Source organism: Sturnus vulgaris, chromosome 2 (genome assembly GCF_052056855.1).
Source record: "Sturnus vulgaris isolate bStuVul1 chromosome 2, bStuVul1.hap1, whole genome shotgun sequence".
In the NCBI taxonomy this organism is placed as follows: Eukaryota; Metazoa; Chordata; class Aves; order Passeriformes; family Sturnidae; genus Sturnus; species Sturnus vulgaris.
Genome location: NC_142244.1, coordinates 66,726,406 through 66,741,079, shown reverse-complemented (window position 1 = coordinate 66,741,079; position 14,674 = coordinate 66,726,406). Strand labels below are relative to the sequence as shown.

Here is a 14,674-nt window from a genome sequence, read left to right as displayed (position 1 = left end):
CTTAGCAATAAAGTTAAATAATTATTACCAGGCTATGTGATGTGACTACAATGTGACATTGAAATGACTATGGTGTGATTAGAATAAGAATGTTATATGTCTGTGATGTTACTAGAATGAGGCTATAAAACGTCTGTGATGCCATACTGCTGTGATATGACTAGTGTCAGGAAAAATGTGTGTATTATTAATGCATACATAAACATGCCGTATTTCAGAAGCAGACTGCATTACAGAGAATGCTAGCAGTTCTAATTATCTCCTTTATTAATGGCTGTTCTGCTTTGTATTTTAAAAGACAAAAGAACTGCATACTTAATTCATTCACAGAATTCTTTTTCTAAGTGGTTTGGCAGTAAGGTTGCTCCTTCATGTCACTTGCTTGACTTTCAGTGCTGAGGCTCTAGCCATCCTCCTTGTATTACATAATGAACATTTTCCTTAAACTATTATTAGATCCAGTTCTGTTTTCTAACGTTACTTGATGTCATCAAAACCAGGGTGTTTTTTTCTGTGCCTATCTGTAACAAGAGTATTTTGGACACAACTACAAAGCACAGCAAAACTAGGAGTGTTTAATCTTTACGCATCATGGGATTACAGGATGTGCAATGCTCACATACAGTGTCTGCAGCCATACGACTTGCAAGGATATGTACATTTATCAGTATGTAGCACACAATTCCAAGCCATGCAAATTACTGACCTCTGAGAGGTACAAGCAGCTTCAACCATTTGTTAATAGTGAATCCTATGTGCATATATATATGGGAGTCTAAGAGCCTGCATCTGAAAATGTAAAATCTTCAAGGTAGGACTCCAGTCTGTAGCTCACCAATGCTATACACTGAAAATGCGCAAATGAGATAGTACCTCATACAGAAAAAGTCAAATGCTGATGTTATCTTTGTTTTTTTTCTATGCATATATATTTGAAAGGCTTAACAAGAAGCAGCAGTCAGCTTGGCCACGTACCTGGGCATACTAAATTGGATAGGTTCTATCATTCAGCTTGTAAGTTCAAGCTGAGAAAAGCTAGCAATAAAAGCACAGTCAAATAAAGGTTCATTCATGCTTCAGAAAACGTTGAAAAAGGCACTACATATAATGCACTATAGATAATGCACTATAATCATCTTCTTGTCACACTTTTGAGGTCACTCATATCATAATACATTGGCATTTTATTACAGTGTCTTCCAGGCATATGATGCTTCTTTGTGGCTAGCTGGATAATTTACCTGTGTCATTTATGGGGAAGGCAAAACGATCAGTTTTATTATTTATCAAACCACAGAGAGGAGGAATCTTTTCCAGTTCAATGTTTAAGCAGACAAAACCCAAACCAGCAGAGTAGCTCTCTCCCTCCCTTGGCGAGTGTCTCGGTTGACCCTTCGGGAAAGGGAAGGAGAAAGGTGTGCAGGCGTAAATGGGAGCCGAGACAGGGCTGGAGTCAGAGCAGCCTGAATTATAGATGAAAGGGCATGTATTAAATATAAGGCCGAACCGGGCGAAGGCGGGCCGGGGCAGGCGCTTGCCTCCGAACCTGCGCGGCGCCGGGTGGGGGCCGCACCGCACCGCACCGCTCCGCTCCGCGCCGGGCCCGACCCGCACCACGGGCGGTCGCGCTGCCCCGCGCAAGCGACAGCGAGCACGCACTGAGGCATGCCCAGCCGCCCCAAAACCTCAAGGCACACCACCAACCCAAACGCACACCCAACCCCTATTCCCCAATTACCCCTCAGCTACGCGCAAACCCGGCGCTGCTTTCCGCCCCCGCCCGCGGAGCGCCCGCCCGCCCTCCGGGTGTTCCCGCCGCACTCCTCCGGCGGAACGCGCCGCTCCCGCCGCCTCCCCGCGTCCCCCGGCCCCCGGCGCTGCCCTCCGCGGGGCGCGCAGCCCCCTCCGCCCGGCCGGCCCGGGGAGCGACGTGCCCGGCGGCCAATGCCGCGGCCGCGCTCCGCCAGCCACCGCCCCCGCCCGAGCGGGCCAATGCGGTGCGGCGGGAGGGGTGGCCTCGCTCCGCTCCCACCCTCCCTCTGGGCTTATTGAGAGTTATATCAAGAATTTCAGTTCAGAGAGAGAGAGGGAGAAGGAGAGAGCGTATGTGAGGGAGAGAGGCTGGGAGGGAGGGAGGGAAGGAGGGAGGGAGGAGGGAAAGCGCCGCCGCTTCCTCCCGTCACTAAAGCAATAACCTATTAGGGTTTTTTTTAATTTTTTTTTTTTTTTTTTTTTTTTTTTTTTTTTTTGGCAACTGTCACCCCAGAGCTAAAGAGGGAGAAGCACCGCCAGACCAACTCTTGCCATTTCCAGTCAGAAGTTGCAGACTTCATGTAGCTGCCTCTGCTCTGCCGAGAGAGGGACGGGAATGGTGTGCAGTGCAGAGTGGAAAATACCCCCGCTCTGAGAAGTGCACCGGATTTTTTTCTCTTGCTGTTTGTTTGGGTTGTGCGTGCACGTTAGGCACCCAAAGGATCGCTGCTTTATAGGAGTCAAACGTGGAGAGGATGACTAACGACAGAACTGTGAATTTGTTCCCTGGAGTTGCTAATTTGCCACCCCGAAGCAACACATATCTCGAGGAGGAAGCATTTGGCTGCTGCTGATTTCTCCAAAACTGGTGGTTTACCAGATGCATTGTGCTGTATCTGCTGGAACAGATCATTGCTTAGCTGCAGCAGATCGTCAAAGGTAGACAACTAACGTAAGTGCAAAGTTACCCTTACATTGGGATGCATTTCCTTTAAAGAGAAAAAAAAAAAAAAAAAAAAAAAAAAAAAAAAAGGCCAACACGCAGTATATTCGTCTAGGGAAAGACTCAGTGTTTGGGATTCAGTTGGTGTTGGTGGGAAAGGCTCACCTACTCGCTGTCTCTGCATCCCTACCTGCATTACTCTGCTGGAAGTAATCACAGGCATCAGTTACCGTGCAGCTTAATGCAGATAAGATTAGTGCTTAGGGCTGCCTAGTTCCGTCAAACTGTAGGTGCTGGCAGCCTTGCACCCCGATAATTCGCGGTTAGCAGTGCATGCAAACAGAAGTCTGTCAGTCGCTTTCCTTTTTTTTTTTTTTCTTTCACCTGCATTATTAGTCTGCAGTATTTATATGTGGCAGCTGCTAATATCATCCTGAAGGGAGATCAGTGTCAACGGGGAAAGGCTGCACCGTTTTTTCCTCCTCATATCATCAGAAAATGTATATTTCCCCCCATCTGTAAACCTGCTCCCTGCTTCTAAGTTACGTTTGGAATTTCCAGCCTCCTGATTTAGACTGTGTTTAAAAACAGATAAAGTTTTAGGTTATTAAACAGAAGGAGAAGTATCCAACATCTGGAGAAGAAACATTGAGCTGAGAGTGTAAGAAACTGTAAGTCCTGTTATTGTCTCATCAGTTAACAGGGATGTGAAGTAGCCAGTGACGACTGCTGCAGCAGCAGCATGTCCGGGTGGTTATTTCCCAGTACGATAGCTACAGAGGAGCATGCAAGGCACAGCGAGCAGGGAAAAATCTGGTTAGCAAGAGCTAAAAAATACGTGTGGAAGCAAACAGCAAATTACATTTGGCAGCTGACATAGCAGTTAGAATCCAGAAGTAGTCCGGGAAGGTTTTTTACTTGCACCAAATGATTGGGTGGAGGAGGGTAGAGGGGGAATGCACGTTATAGATTACACGGTGTACCAAGAAATTATTCAGAAAGTACGTGTCGAAACAGTAGCTACCTTTAATCCTGCAAGTAGTTCTTTTCATTCGTGCTCTGAGCAAATGCAGCCGATGGGATATTGGTGCATTTGTCCGGAGGGCTTGCTTGTAAAAGGGAGCACTAGGAAAATGTACTGCTGGAAGCATGCATTGCAAAAACAAGTAGTAGTTGGAGATTGTGGATTTATCATGCCTTAAAAAACAATAATGCTGTTCTGTGTGGTTGTGTTGACAGTGATGTCTCCAAATAAGAAATGAGATGTAATGCATCCTGCAGTCCATGCATGCCTCCTCTTGCAAATCGCGCATCATTCCTCTCTGGAAACCTTTAAGTCCTAAAATCCGTGAAAAGAGAATAAAAACATTATCATGGACCTGAGGGATTTTTACCTGTTGGCCGCTTTGATTGCCTGTTTAAGGCTGGATTCTGCTATAGCTCAAGAACTTATTTACACTATTAGAGAGGAGCTGCCTGAAAACGTGCCCATAGGGAACATACCAAAGGACTTGAACATTTCTCATATCAATGCTGCCACAGGGACCAGTGCCAGCCTTGTCTACAGACTGGTGTCTAAAGCAGGGGATGCACCTCTGGTAAAAGTGTCCAGTAACACGGGGGAAATCTTTACAACGTCTAACAGAATAGACAGAGAAAAACTATGTGCTGGAGCTTCCTATGCAGAAGAAAACGAGTGTTTCTTTGAACTTGAAGTGGTGATTCTCCCCAATGACTTTTTTAGGCTGATCAAAATAAAAATCATTGTAAAGGATACTAATGACAATGCGCCTATGTTTCCATCCCCTGTCATCAATATCTCCATCCCAGAAAACACTCTGATCAACAGTCGCTTTCCAATCCCATCAGCAACAGATCCTGACACAGGTTTCAATGGTGTGCAGCACTATGAGTTGTTAAACGGGCAGAGTGTCTTTGGACTGGATATTGTAGAAACTCCAGAAGGGGAGAAATGGCCTCAGCTGATTGTGCAGCAGAACTTGGACAGAGAGCAAAAGGACACCTACGTGATGAAAATCAAAGTGGAGGATGGAGGTACTCCCCAGAAATCCAGCACAGCTATCCTGCAAGTCACAGTAAGTGATGTCAATGATAACAGGCCAGTCTTTAAAGAGAGTCAAGTAGAGGTCCATATACCAGAGAATGCCCCTGTAGGCACCTCTGTAATTCAGCTTCATGCTACAGATGCTGATATAGGAAGCAATGCAGAAATCAGATATATTTTTGGTGCCCAAGTCGCCCCTGCAACCAAAAGATTTTTTGCTTTAAACAACACCACAGGGCTGATTACAGTTCAGAGGTCCTTAGATCGAGAAGAGACTGCTATTCACAAAGTGACAGTGCTGGCTAGTGATGGTAGCTCTACACCAGCCCGGGCAACTGTCACCATCAATGTCACTGATGTAAACGATAACCCTCCTAACATAGACCTCAGGTACATAATAAGTCCCATCAATGGCACAGTATACTTATCTGAGAAAGATCCCATCAATACAAAGATTGCCCTAATTACGGTTTCAGATAAGGACACTGATGTGAATGGCAAAGTGATCTGTTTCATTGAGAGAGAGGTCCCCTTCCACTTGAAAGCAGTTTACGACAACCAGTATTTGTTAGAGACCTCTTCCTTGTTGGACTATGAGGGCACCAAAGAATTCAGCTTTAAAATTGTGGCTTCTGATTCTGGCAAGCCCAGTTTGAACCAGACTGCCCTGGTAAGAGTTAAGCTGGAGGATGAAAATGACAACCCTCCAATTTTCAGCCAGCCTGTAATTGAGCTGTCAGTTTCTGAAAACAACCGACGTGGTCTATACTTAACAACTATTAGTGCCACAGATGAAGACAGTGGGAAAAATGCAGACATTGTTTATCAGCTTGGTCCTAATGCCTCCTTTTTCGATCTGGATCGAAAGACAGGAGTTTTGACAGCCTCCAGAGTTTTTGACAGAGAAGAGCAGGAACGTTTCATTTTCACTGTTACTGCCCGAGACAACGGTACCCCTCCTTTGCAGAGTCAAGCAGCTGTAATTGTTACTGTGTTGGACGAAAATGACAACAGTCCCAAATTTACTCATAATCATTTCCAGTTTTTCGTATCGGAGAACTTACCAAAGTATAGCACGGTGGGAGTGATCACAGTGACTGATGCAGATGCTGGGGAAAATAAAGCAGTGACCCTTTCCATCCTGAACGACAATGAAAACTTTGTGCTGGATCCATACTCTGGAGTTATAAAGTCCAACGTTTCTTTTGATCGAGAACAGCAGAGCTCTTACACCTTTGATGTTAAGGCAGTGGATGGAGGGCAACCTCCTCGCTCTTCTACAGCGAAAGTGACAATAAACGTGATGGATGTTAATGATAACAGTCCTGTTGTCATCTACCCACCTTCTAATACTTCTTTTAAGCTAGTGCCACTCTCAGCAATTCCTGGATCAGTAGTAGCCGAAGTCTTTGCTGTGGATATAGACACTGGCATGAACGCTGAGCTGAAGTACACCATAGTAAGCGGCAATAACAAGGGTTTGTTTCGGATTGATCCAGTGACAGGCAATATCACTCTGGAAGAAAAACCAACTCCTAATGACGTGGGGCTGCATCGCTTAGTTGTCAACATAAGTGATTTGGGCTATCCCAAATCCCTGCATACTCTTGTGCTTGTGTTTTTATATGTAAATGATACTGCTGGAAATGCCTCCTATATTTATGACTTGATACGCAGGACTATGGAAACACCTTTGGATCGGAACATAGGGGACAGTAGCCAGCCCTACCAAAATGAGGACTATCTCACAATCATGATTGCTATTGTGGCGGGCGCCATGGTTGTCATAGTGGTGATATTTGTCACAGTTCTTGTTCGCTGTCGGCATGCCTCCAGATTCAAAGCTGCCCAGAGGAGCAAGCAAGGTGCTGAGTGGATGTCTCCCAATCAAGAAAACAAGCAAAACAAGAAAAAGAAAAGGAAGAAAAGGAAATCTCCAAAGAGCTCCCTTTTGAACTTTGTGACCATTGAGGAGTCCAAACCTGATGATGCAGTTCATGAACCTATCAACGGGACAATAAGCCTTCCAGCAGAGCTGGAGGAGCAAAGTATAGGAAGATTTGATTGGGGCACAGCACCACCATCAACCTTTAAGCCTAACAGTCCTGATCTTGCCAAGCATTACAAATCTGCCTCTCCACAGTCTGCTTTTCATCTCAAACCTGACACTCCAGTTTCAGTGAAAAAGCACCATGTGATTCAGGAACTCCCGTTGGACAACACCTTTGTTGGTGGTTGTGACACCCTTTCCAAACGCTCTTCCACTAGTTCAGATCACTTCAGTGCCTCAGAGTGCAGTTCCCAAGGAGGCTTCAAGACAAAGGGCCCCTTACACACCAGACAGGTAAACGAGCACTTTTACTGGTCTATAAGTACTGCATACAAGTGCCCGATCAACCAGTATTAAAAGTGCCACTGTGTTGTTGGTTTTTTTTTTTTTTCATTCTAATTTAATTTAGTTAACATTATGGGGGGAACAAAAAAATAAACCAAACACCAAAAACAAGAACAAACAAAAATCTTGGCCTCTATCATTTACCTGGGGCTTAACCATGTGTTTGCAAAATGTGTTTGCCTCTGATGCTTTGAGTTTTGAAGAATTTTGATTGTTAGAGGACTGTTATGCCTCTGTGCATGTGCACATACATGTGCATAAACAAAACTAAAAAAAACCCTTTTTTTTTTCTCCCCAGTATTTAACTGTCCCATTGTAAAACTTACTGAAGAAGTGTTTCCGTATGTGCTAAATTTCAGTCAGAAATTTGACTGCTTCAAGGTTGAAGGGATATTTACATTGTTTCAAAGTTCAAAGTGAGTTAGCTTGAATTTCTTTTCCAGTTCAAGCTGATTTGGAACCTTTCTAAGTTAGTGTTAATAAAAGGGTTAATTCTTTTTTCCCCTGACAAAGACAGCCAAATTTCCAAGCGACTTCATCAGTGAAGCACGTGGTTTATTGGTAGGATATAACTAAGCCATACGTAAGTCTTCCTCTTGTTTGAGTTCAACATGCTTTTGTTGTAATAGATGAAAGTTGGTATAGCATAGACAGTTTGCTGCATATTTAAAAAAATGGCCAAAGCATACTTTTGAAAGGAATGCGTTCTCTGAATACATCTGAATTATGCAGGAAAAAGAAAAAAAAAGTCAGTCCATTGTAAATATTTTCTCATCTTAGTAATGCATAAGTGATCTGACATATCTCATTTTAAACTGTGAAACACGCCATATGAAGAGGGATTAGGAGGCTGAGAGACTCATATTTCAACCAAATCCAGCATTAGGTTGTTTTTGTTTTGTTTTGTTTCGTTTTTCTTAGGTCTAATAATTCCTTGCTAATAAAGATTTAAATGCGGTGCTGTCTTAATTCATTTTACGGGCGCTCGTCGGCGGGCGCGGCGGGAGCGCGCGCGCGCGCGGCCCGTAGATGGCGCCAAGGCACCGCGCGGCGCGCGCTGGCCCCGCGCCAGCGCTGCGGAGGCTGTGAGGGGGCCGGGGCGCGCGGGGAGGCTGAGGGGGCGCGGGGGAGGCCCCGGGCCGGAGCCCTGCCTCAGCCCGGCCCCGGAGCCCTGCCTCAGCCCGGCCCCGGCTGCGCCCGCCGCGGTGCCGGCCCCGGAGCCCTGCCTCAGCCCGGCCCCGGAGCGCTGCCTCAGCCCGGCCCCGGCTGCGCCCGCCGCGGTGCCGGCCCCGGAGCGCTGCCTCAGCCCGGCCCCGGAGCCCTGCCTCAGCCCGGCCCCGGCTGGAATCGCGCCGCTTCCCCCGTGCTCCCCGGCCGCAGAGGCTCGGTCGGTGCTGGCAGTCGCATCCTTGTTCCTTGCGGGCGCAGTACCCTCCGAGTGATGGTGATTTGTCTGAGTTGATCAGGGATATGGATCCTAGGGAACCAAGCGAGACACATTTAGGCTTGTCTTTGCAAAGCGATTTTGACGGTAGCCAAGTTAAGGACAAAGTCATCCTCTTACTGCTGCGTTAGCCTTATCTGAGATGAATGTGCCGTTCCCAGAAGTGTGTCCTGACTTTGCGTGTCTGTGAGGTGTCACACTGACAGGATGCTAAGAATAAAACAAGCGCTTTGGAGGCAGTTCTGCTAAAGTAGCTGCTCTGACACGGCTCCCTCTTAGGAGACACTGAAAACACCAGGGAAGAATCTCACAAACCCCTCATCTCTGTAAGGGGCTTTAAAGAAGGGTCTACTCCCCAAGCCATCTCACAGCATCCTACACACACTGTCAGCGTAAAAAAAAAAACAACAAAAAAACCCCCCCAAAAAATAATAAATAACCCCAAACAAACAACAACAACAACAAAAAAACAAAAAAAACAAAAACAAAACAAAAATTATAGAAGAGTTCTGCATAGTCTCTGCTTACTTGTCTGAAGTTTTCTCCTCAGTTTTAGTTGCAAAATGCAATCCCCCCAAACAACACATTCCTTTTCTGTTCTGAGATTATGTCAATTTAGGTGTAAATTAGCTTTCCAAACTCTTATCAGAAAAATTAGTCTTAACTCCCCATAGTTTCTAGAGGCAGTTGGGGCATCCAGAATTTTTTTTTACCTGACAGAATGTGTAAGCTCTGCGTGGCAAAATTGAACATGAGGGGAAGAAAACTCCCACACCCATACAAAAAGAACTGGTAGTATTTCCAGAGTTATCTGTATTCATTACATTAAGTACGCTGGTCTCCATTTAATAGTATCTGTAATTATAACTATATATGGACCTGATTCAAATTTCACTGAGGTTTTAGTGTATCCTTTTCAAAATCATCAGATACTCATGATTTGGATTGCTCCTTGAAAAAGCTGTATCATTATATGTAAATGAAAATGCAATTCTTTCTTAGGTAGACAGTTACTTCATCTCAGTTTGTATTTTTTTATTCTGTGGGAACAATATAGTGTCTTTTTGGGTTTTTTTCTCCCAATGATGAGTGTTACAGGAGGTAGTCTTTTTATGCTTCCTTGTCAATTTTGGCTGGACTGGTGTAACCATCAATGGTAGTAATCATTAGCAATTTTCCTATTCTTCTGCCTGTGTTTCCTAAAATTAGGATACATCTTCGCTAATATTCATTGGCACAGGAGTGAAATACACCGTCATAGGTCTTCTTTTTTTTTTTTTTAATTTGTGATAAAGTATGGCCTTTAAGCAAAGGATTCATGTTTAAAGATCTTATTGAACAGTAGTGTACTAATGCCACAGCATCTGAAAAAAAATTTACAAATTCCTTTAGGAAGAGATACTTAGTTCTGTGTCATTGTACTATTTTCTTCAGGTTAAACACAACTAATTTCTCTGCATCTAATGTTGAGTTAGGTTATGTATATATATTCAGTAACTTGGTGTGTTTTGTAAAGAACATGGGAATTGCTGTGGATGATGTTAAGATAGGGAAAGATGAAATATAGGATAAATATATAGGATAAGAAATACCAGCATCCTCCTTCTTTACTTACAGTTTCTTTTAGTTCAAGGTAAATGCACACACAGTGTGTCTTGCAGATACATTAATATTAGCAAAGAGCTGAGACCTAAGTCAGCACTTGGACTTCAGTCAAGCAAAATCCTGACACTTTTGATGGGCATGTGGCCCTAGAAATCTGTTACAACTGGGTCTTAAATCAAAATCTTTTAGAATTTAAAATATATTGTTCAATTTAAAAATTCTTAGATGTTTGGGGAATTTTGTGGGTTATTTTGGGATATTTTTTGGTGGGAAATTTCTGTGCAATCATCAATAAATTTAGTGGAAATTCTGTGGTTAAGTTTTTTGCATGTGACTTTGAATTGTACAGACTGATGTTTCTCAAGTACCCAGTATGAAAACCAAAGCCTCCTTCAAGTGCCTATCTTGCAGTAAACCTGGTGGATGCTCTGAAAAGAGCATTTTTGAATACTTGAACTTGGGATTGTTCTAAATGCTAATTCACATAATTAGGAGTATGGAAAGGATGTTGCACACCACCAGCTTATATAGCTAAGCTTCCAAAATCAGTGTTATGACTCATAAAGAATACTGAAATCTATGCAGGCTTCTCAATCAGTGTTCTTTTCAGTATTTGATTGAACTTTAAAATGTGCTTCAAATTAGTAAGTCATTACACCAAACAGCTACATAGAAATACAGCAGAAGACGGCATGTTGTATTCTTCTATGTGAAAGACCTCTTTTGAAAAGCAAATAAACAGACAAAAACTCCTACTCAATGTCATTAGATTAACAATAGATTAAATAATAAAAGAAATTAAGGCCAATTTACTATGGTTATCCCAATTTTAAATTATAACAACTTCATTTAATCAGATTTAAAGCACAGCAGTGACGAATAATGCAGGTTTAAAAATATGTATCAGTATAGGTTATGGGCAAAACCTTCAGTCTTCATTCCTAATCAAAATGCATTTAGGCATGTGCTTAACTTTCATTTAACATGGCAAAAATGAAGCAGATCCCTAAAGTCCAACTGACTTGAGATCTTGTCTTCAAGAAAAAGTCATAAGCACACTATAAGCACTTTTCTGAATCAAAATGATAAATTAGAAATTTTGGAAATGTGCACAGTTCTAGAAGATTCAGGAAAGTTGAATATATGTCCTTGTATTTCTGTGCTTTAGTGACAGAAATTAAGGATTTGGGGCTTGAATGACACATGAACTACATTCCATATTAAACTATATTTTTATTCGTATACTCAATAACATAAGCTCTGTGGGGATTGCTTTATTCCTTTTTCAGCCAATGGACTTCTTGCCTGAACAAGGAACAAGTATGCAGGCTCCTGCTGATCAATGCACATCACTTAAGCTTTATGTGGCAAATCTAATTGATGTTATCTTACTCTGGAGTGTTTAAATTTGTAAGTTTGGAGTTTATGTAAGAGAAAAGAAAAGCTGAAAACATTAATGACTCTTAATTTGATATGCTGAGAGTAGCAATTTCAAGGTGCATAAGTTGATGGAAATCTGCATTGGAACAGCAGTGCAGAGCTTACGTCACCTGCAAATATTAAAATTCTGTAACCATAGCATTCCACAATTCTGCGTGCAGTATTATTTTTAGTGGCCTTGTTTCATCACTTAGTATAAATAAAAAATACATACATTCTTTTGTATGCTTAGCTTGGTTTGTGTGTTAGCATGGATATTAGTCTTGGCTGAGGACTAGTCATCTGGAAAAGTGTCTGCATGTAAAATTCAATTGTTTTCTAGTTCTGTATATTTGTATATGTATACTAAAATATTAGAAATGGTGATAATGTACAGTGTATTTTTTCTATTGTTGTATAACTGAAAAATAGGTTAACAGATTTCACTGAACTGTCTAAAGAAATTCATCTTTGAGCTGAGACCAAGCATGCAAAATTTCAGCTGAAAAGAAGAATTTTTCAGAAAGTTAAGAGCATGTGAAAACTGGGAGTTATAATGGATATCTGAACATAACCCTAAGCTATAATACCATTTTCAATAGTGACGGGTAGACATGCTAAACTAGAGTAGAGAACTTTTTGTGTATACAGCTCAGACAGTAAAAGCTTAGTAATCTTCATTTCTCTTTAAATGTTTCCTGTGCAAAAGATTTTTTATCAGAATCACTGGAGTCTCATCTGTCCCAAATATCCACAGCCAAAGTTTCACATATGCTAAGGAATTTGTGCCACACACGTGAGTGAGAACTGGATCTTGAGAGTTTTATGCTATTGCAATTTTATGGTAATACTCTTTTGTATATAAGAACAAGGGAGAATCCTTTTAGTTTCCATTTCAGATTTTCATTTCTAAAGAATCTCTTCTTCTAGCACAGCAAAACCATATCAGCCACACTTTATTGACAGCAATTTTATTGTAGCTAGAGGCTTACAGTAAGCTGTTTATTGCTGTTCCCTAACGCAGTTGACAGCAATTGGGGAATTAATTTTCTTGCCCCTGATGTGCTTTCTTGGGTATAAACAGCAGATGTTAAAGATATGAAAACTGTGACCCATTTACATTCAGCAACTCTTTATGGGAACAGTCTACCTGTCTGAAGTGCAGGTTTCAAGTCCTGAGTAATTTTGATCTATCAATTCTAGGATTCTTACTTTTGCAATATTGTTTATCTTGATAAATACTGTCCAAGGGCCAGATATGTAATGCCTATGGATAGATCCTCATCTAGGCAATTTCTGTTCAAGAACAGCTGGATTCAAGTTTCCTTTAGTTCAGGAGATCCTGTATCTTCTTACTCTACCATTTAATTGCATTGAACCTATAGGATTTAACTGAGGAAATGGACATACAGTGTTCAGAAAGATCTAACAGGAATTACAGGTGCTACCTGAATTTTTGGTATCACTGCTTTCACAGAACATCATGGTGGTCTGTAAAATGTATACTCATAAGTTTCCTCAGTTGCTATTCAAGGACAGCCGTGTTTCTTACATTCTGTAATGTCTTCATGGAAGAAAAAAAGTACATAGAATAATGTATTATTTGTTTCCTTCTTTTATTTCTTTAGCTTTCCAGCCTGTGGCACAATGTATGTAAAATGATTTATCCCCGTACACTGATGTGGGCACTTAATCAGTTCATTTCTGGTTTATATGAGATAACATTCCATTGAGTGGAAAGATTTACCAGGCTGTAGATAAGAGATGAATGGATGGTATCATATTTTACTGAAGTGTGGAGGGAGGAGAACATCTTTTGTTGGTTTCTATCTTTTAGAAAGGCATTTGCTGCCTAAGGGGCTTTAGCATCTGACTTAACTGAGATTTTAAGTGCTAGTCTAGACAAAATTCATGTTAACTGTTCCCTTATAATTAAAACACCATACAAAAAAAGTTCCTCCTAATTGAGTTGCAATAATTTTCTTGTAATGGATGATTTTCAAGTGAGCTTTAAACTCTCTCTTGAAGCAGAAAGAGCTATTTCTGTCAGAAAACAATTTAAATTGATATTGCTACTTTTTCATTGGCTGTGAAATTATGAAAATTTGAAATAAAAAAATAAATTGTTTTGAACATCAGTATTGTTGTAGCCATACACTTCCATGTGTTGTGTTATTCCTGGGACCACTGGGTTTCAGAAAGACATAAAGGCGGCTACAATTTTGGTACAAAATTCATGTTGATCTTTCTAAAAGTATCTGGGCTTTCAAATCTTGGAATGATTTGGCCTTCATTCCCGATTTATTTTTTGGGTTTTGTGTATACTGTGAATTATATGTGATAATACAGAGAAAAGTAGTTAAAAATTTGATTTGTAATCATACTGAAGTCTCTAAATGGTACCAATTGTAAAAGTTACCCATTTTTTGCTTCTTTTTTCTTTTGCAGCAAGTGAGGTGAGGGGGCTGGGGGGGGTGGGGGAGATGTGTTTTAAAGTCTTGACATGGGTTATCCTGCATCTTCTGTGGCACAGAGAGAAAAAATTGTAATTCTTCATTTGTCAGGATTTTTTTGGTGTGTAGAATGTGTCGTTTCCTATGACCTGATGTTGATGTTGATTTATTTTGTGAAATGTCACACTGAACTTTTTGTGCACAAATATTAATATTATTACTTGAAAGTTGATATGGAAAATGCACACTTCCTGTTACAAGAGGATTGTAAAGAGCCTCTTTCTAGAGGAAGAGTTCATCATTTGAAGTTGAATCCAATCTGCTAGTTCCACCTGCAGCTCTTTCTAAGGTTAACTTCTTTATAAAAACAATAGGATGATCTTGAGATACTGTTTCCAAAGTCTAAAAAATATGTAAAATTAATCAGGAGTGAAGTGAATTTAAAATCCTTTTTTTTTTTTTTTTTTGAGCTGAATTTGATAAAAGGGGAAAGATCAGTAGTCAGATTTTTCTTTCTTCCTTTGTTTCCCCAACCAGGTTTGCAGAAAGGCAGAGTTTTTAAACGACAACCACTTCCCTGTCCAGAAAATGAAATTGG

At 41.4% G+C, this 14,674-nt stretch overlaps 1 protein-coding gene across 10 annotated transcripts in view; it reads left to right on the top strand.

Annotated features, from left to right (window-relative positions):
* The first annotated feature begins 2,062 nt into the window (after nucleotides 1-2,062).
* Nucleotides 2,063-14,674, top strand: part of PCDH9 (protocadherin 9) — a 673,118-nt gene continuing 660,506 nt past the window's right edge. For 9 of the 10 annotated variants that reach the window (XM_014895357.2, XM_088159734.1, XM_088159735.1 and 6 more), the window contains exons 1-3: nucleotides 2,063-2,103; nucleotides 2,267-2,704; nucleotides 3,935-7,104. In XM_014895357.2, coding sequence (XP_014750843.1) covers nucleotides 4,069-7,104 — 3,036 coding nt within the window. In that variant the 5' untranslated portion in view covers nucleotides 2,063-2,103; nucleotides 2,267-2,704; nucleotides 3,935-4,068. Of the gene's footprint in view, nucleotides 2,104-2,266; nucleotides 2,705-2,784; nucleotides 3,367-3,934; nucleotides 7,105-14,674 lie in introns of those variants that run through there. The other variant, XM_088159733.1, reaches the window with a different exon arrangement.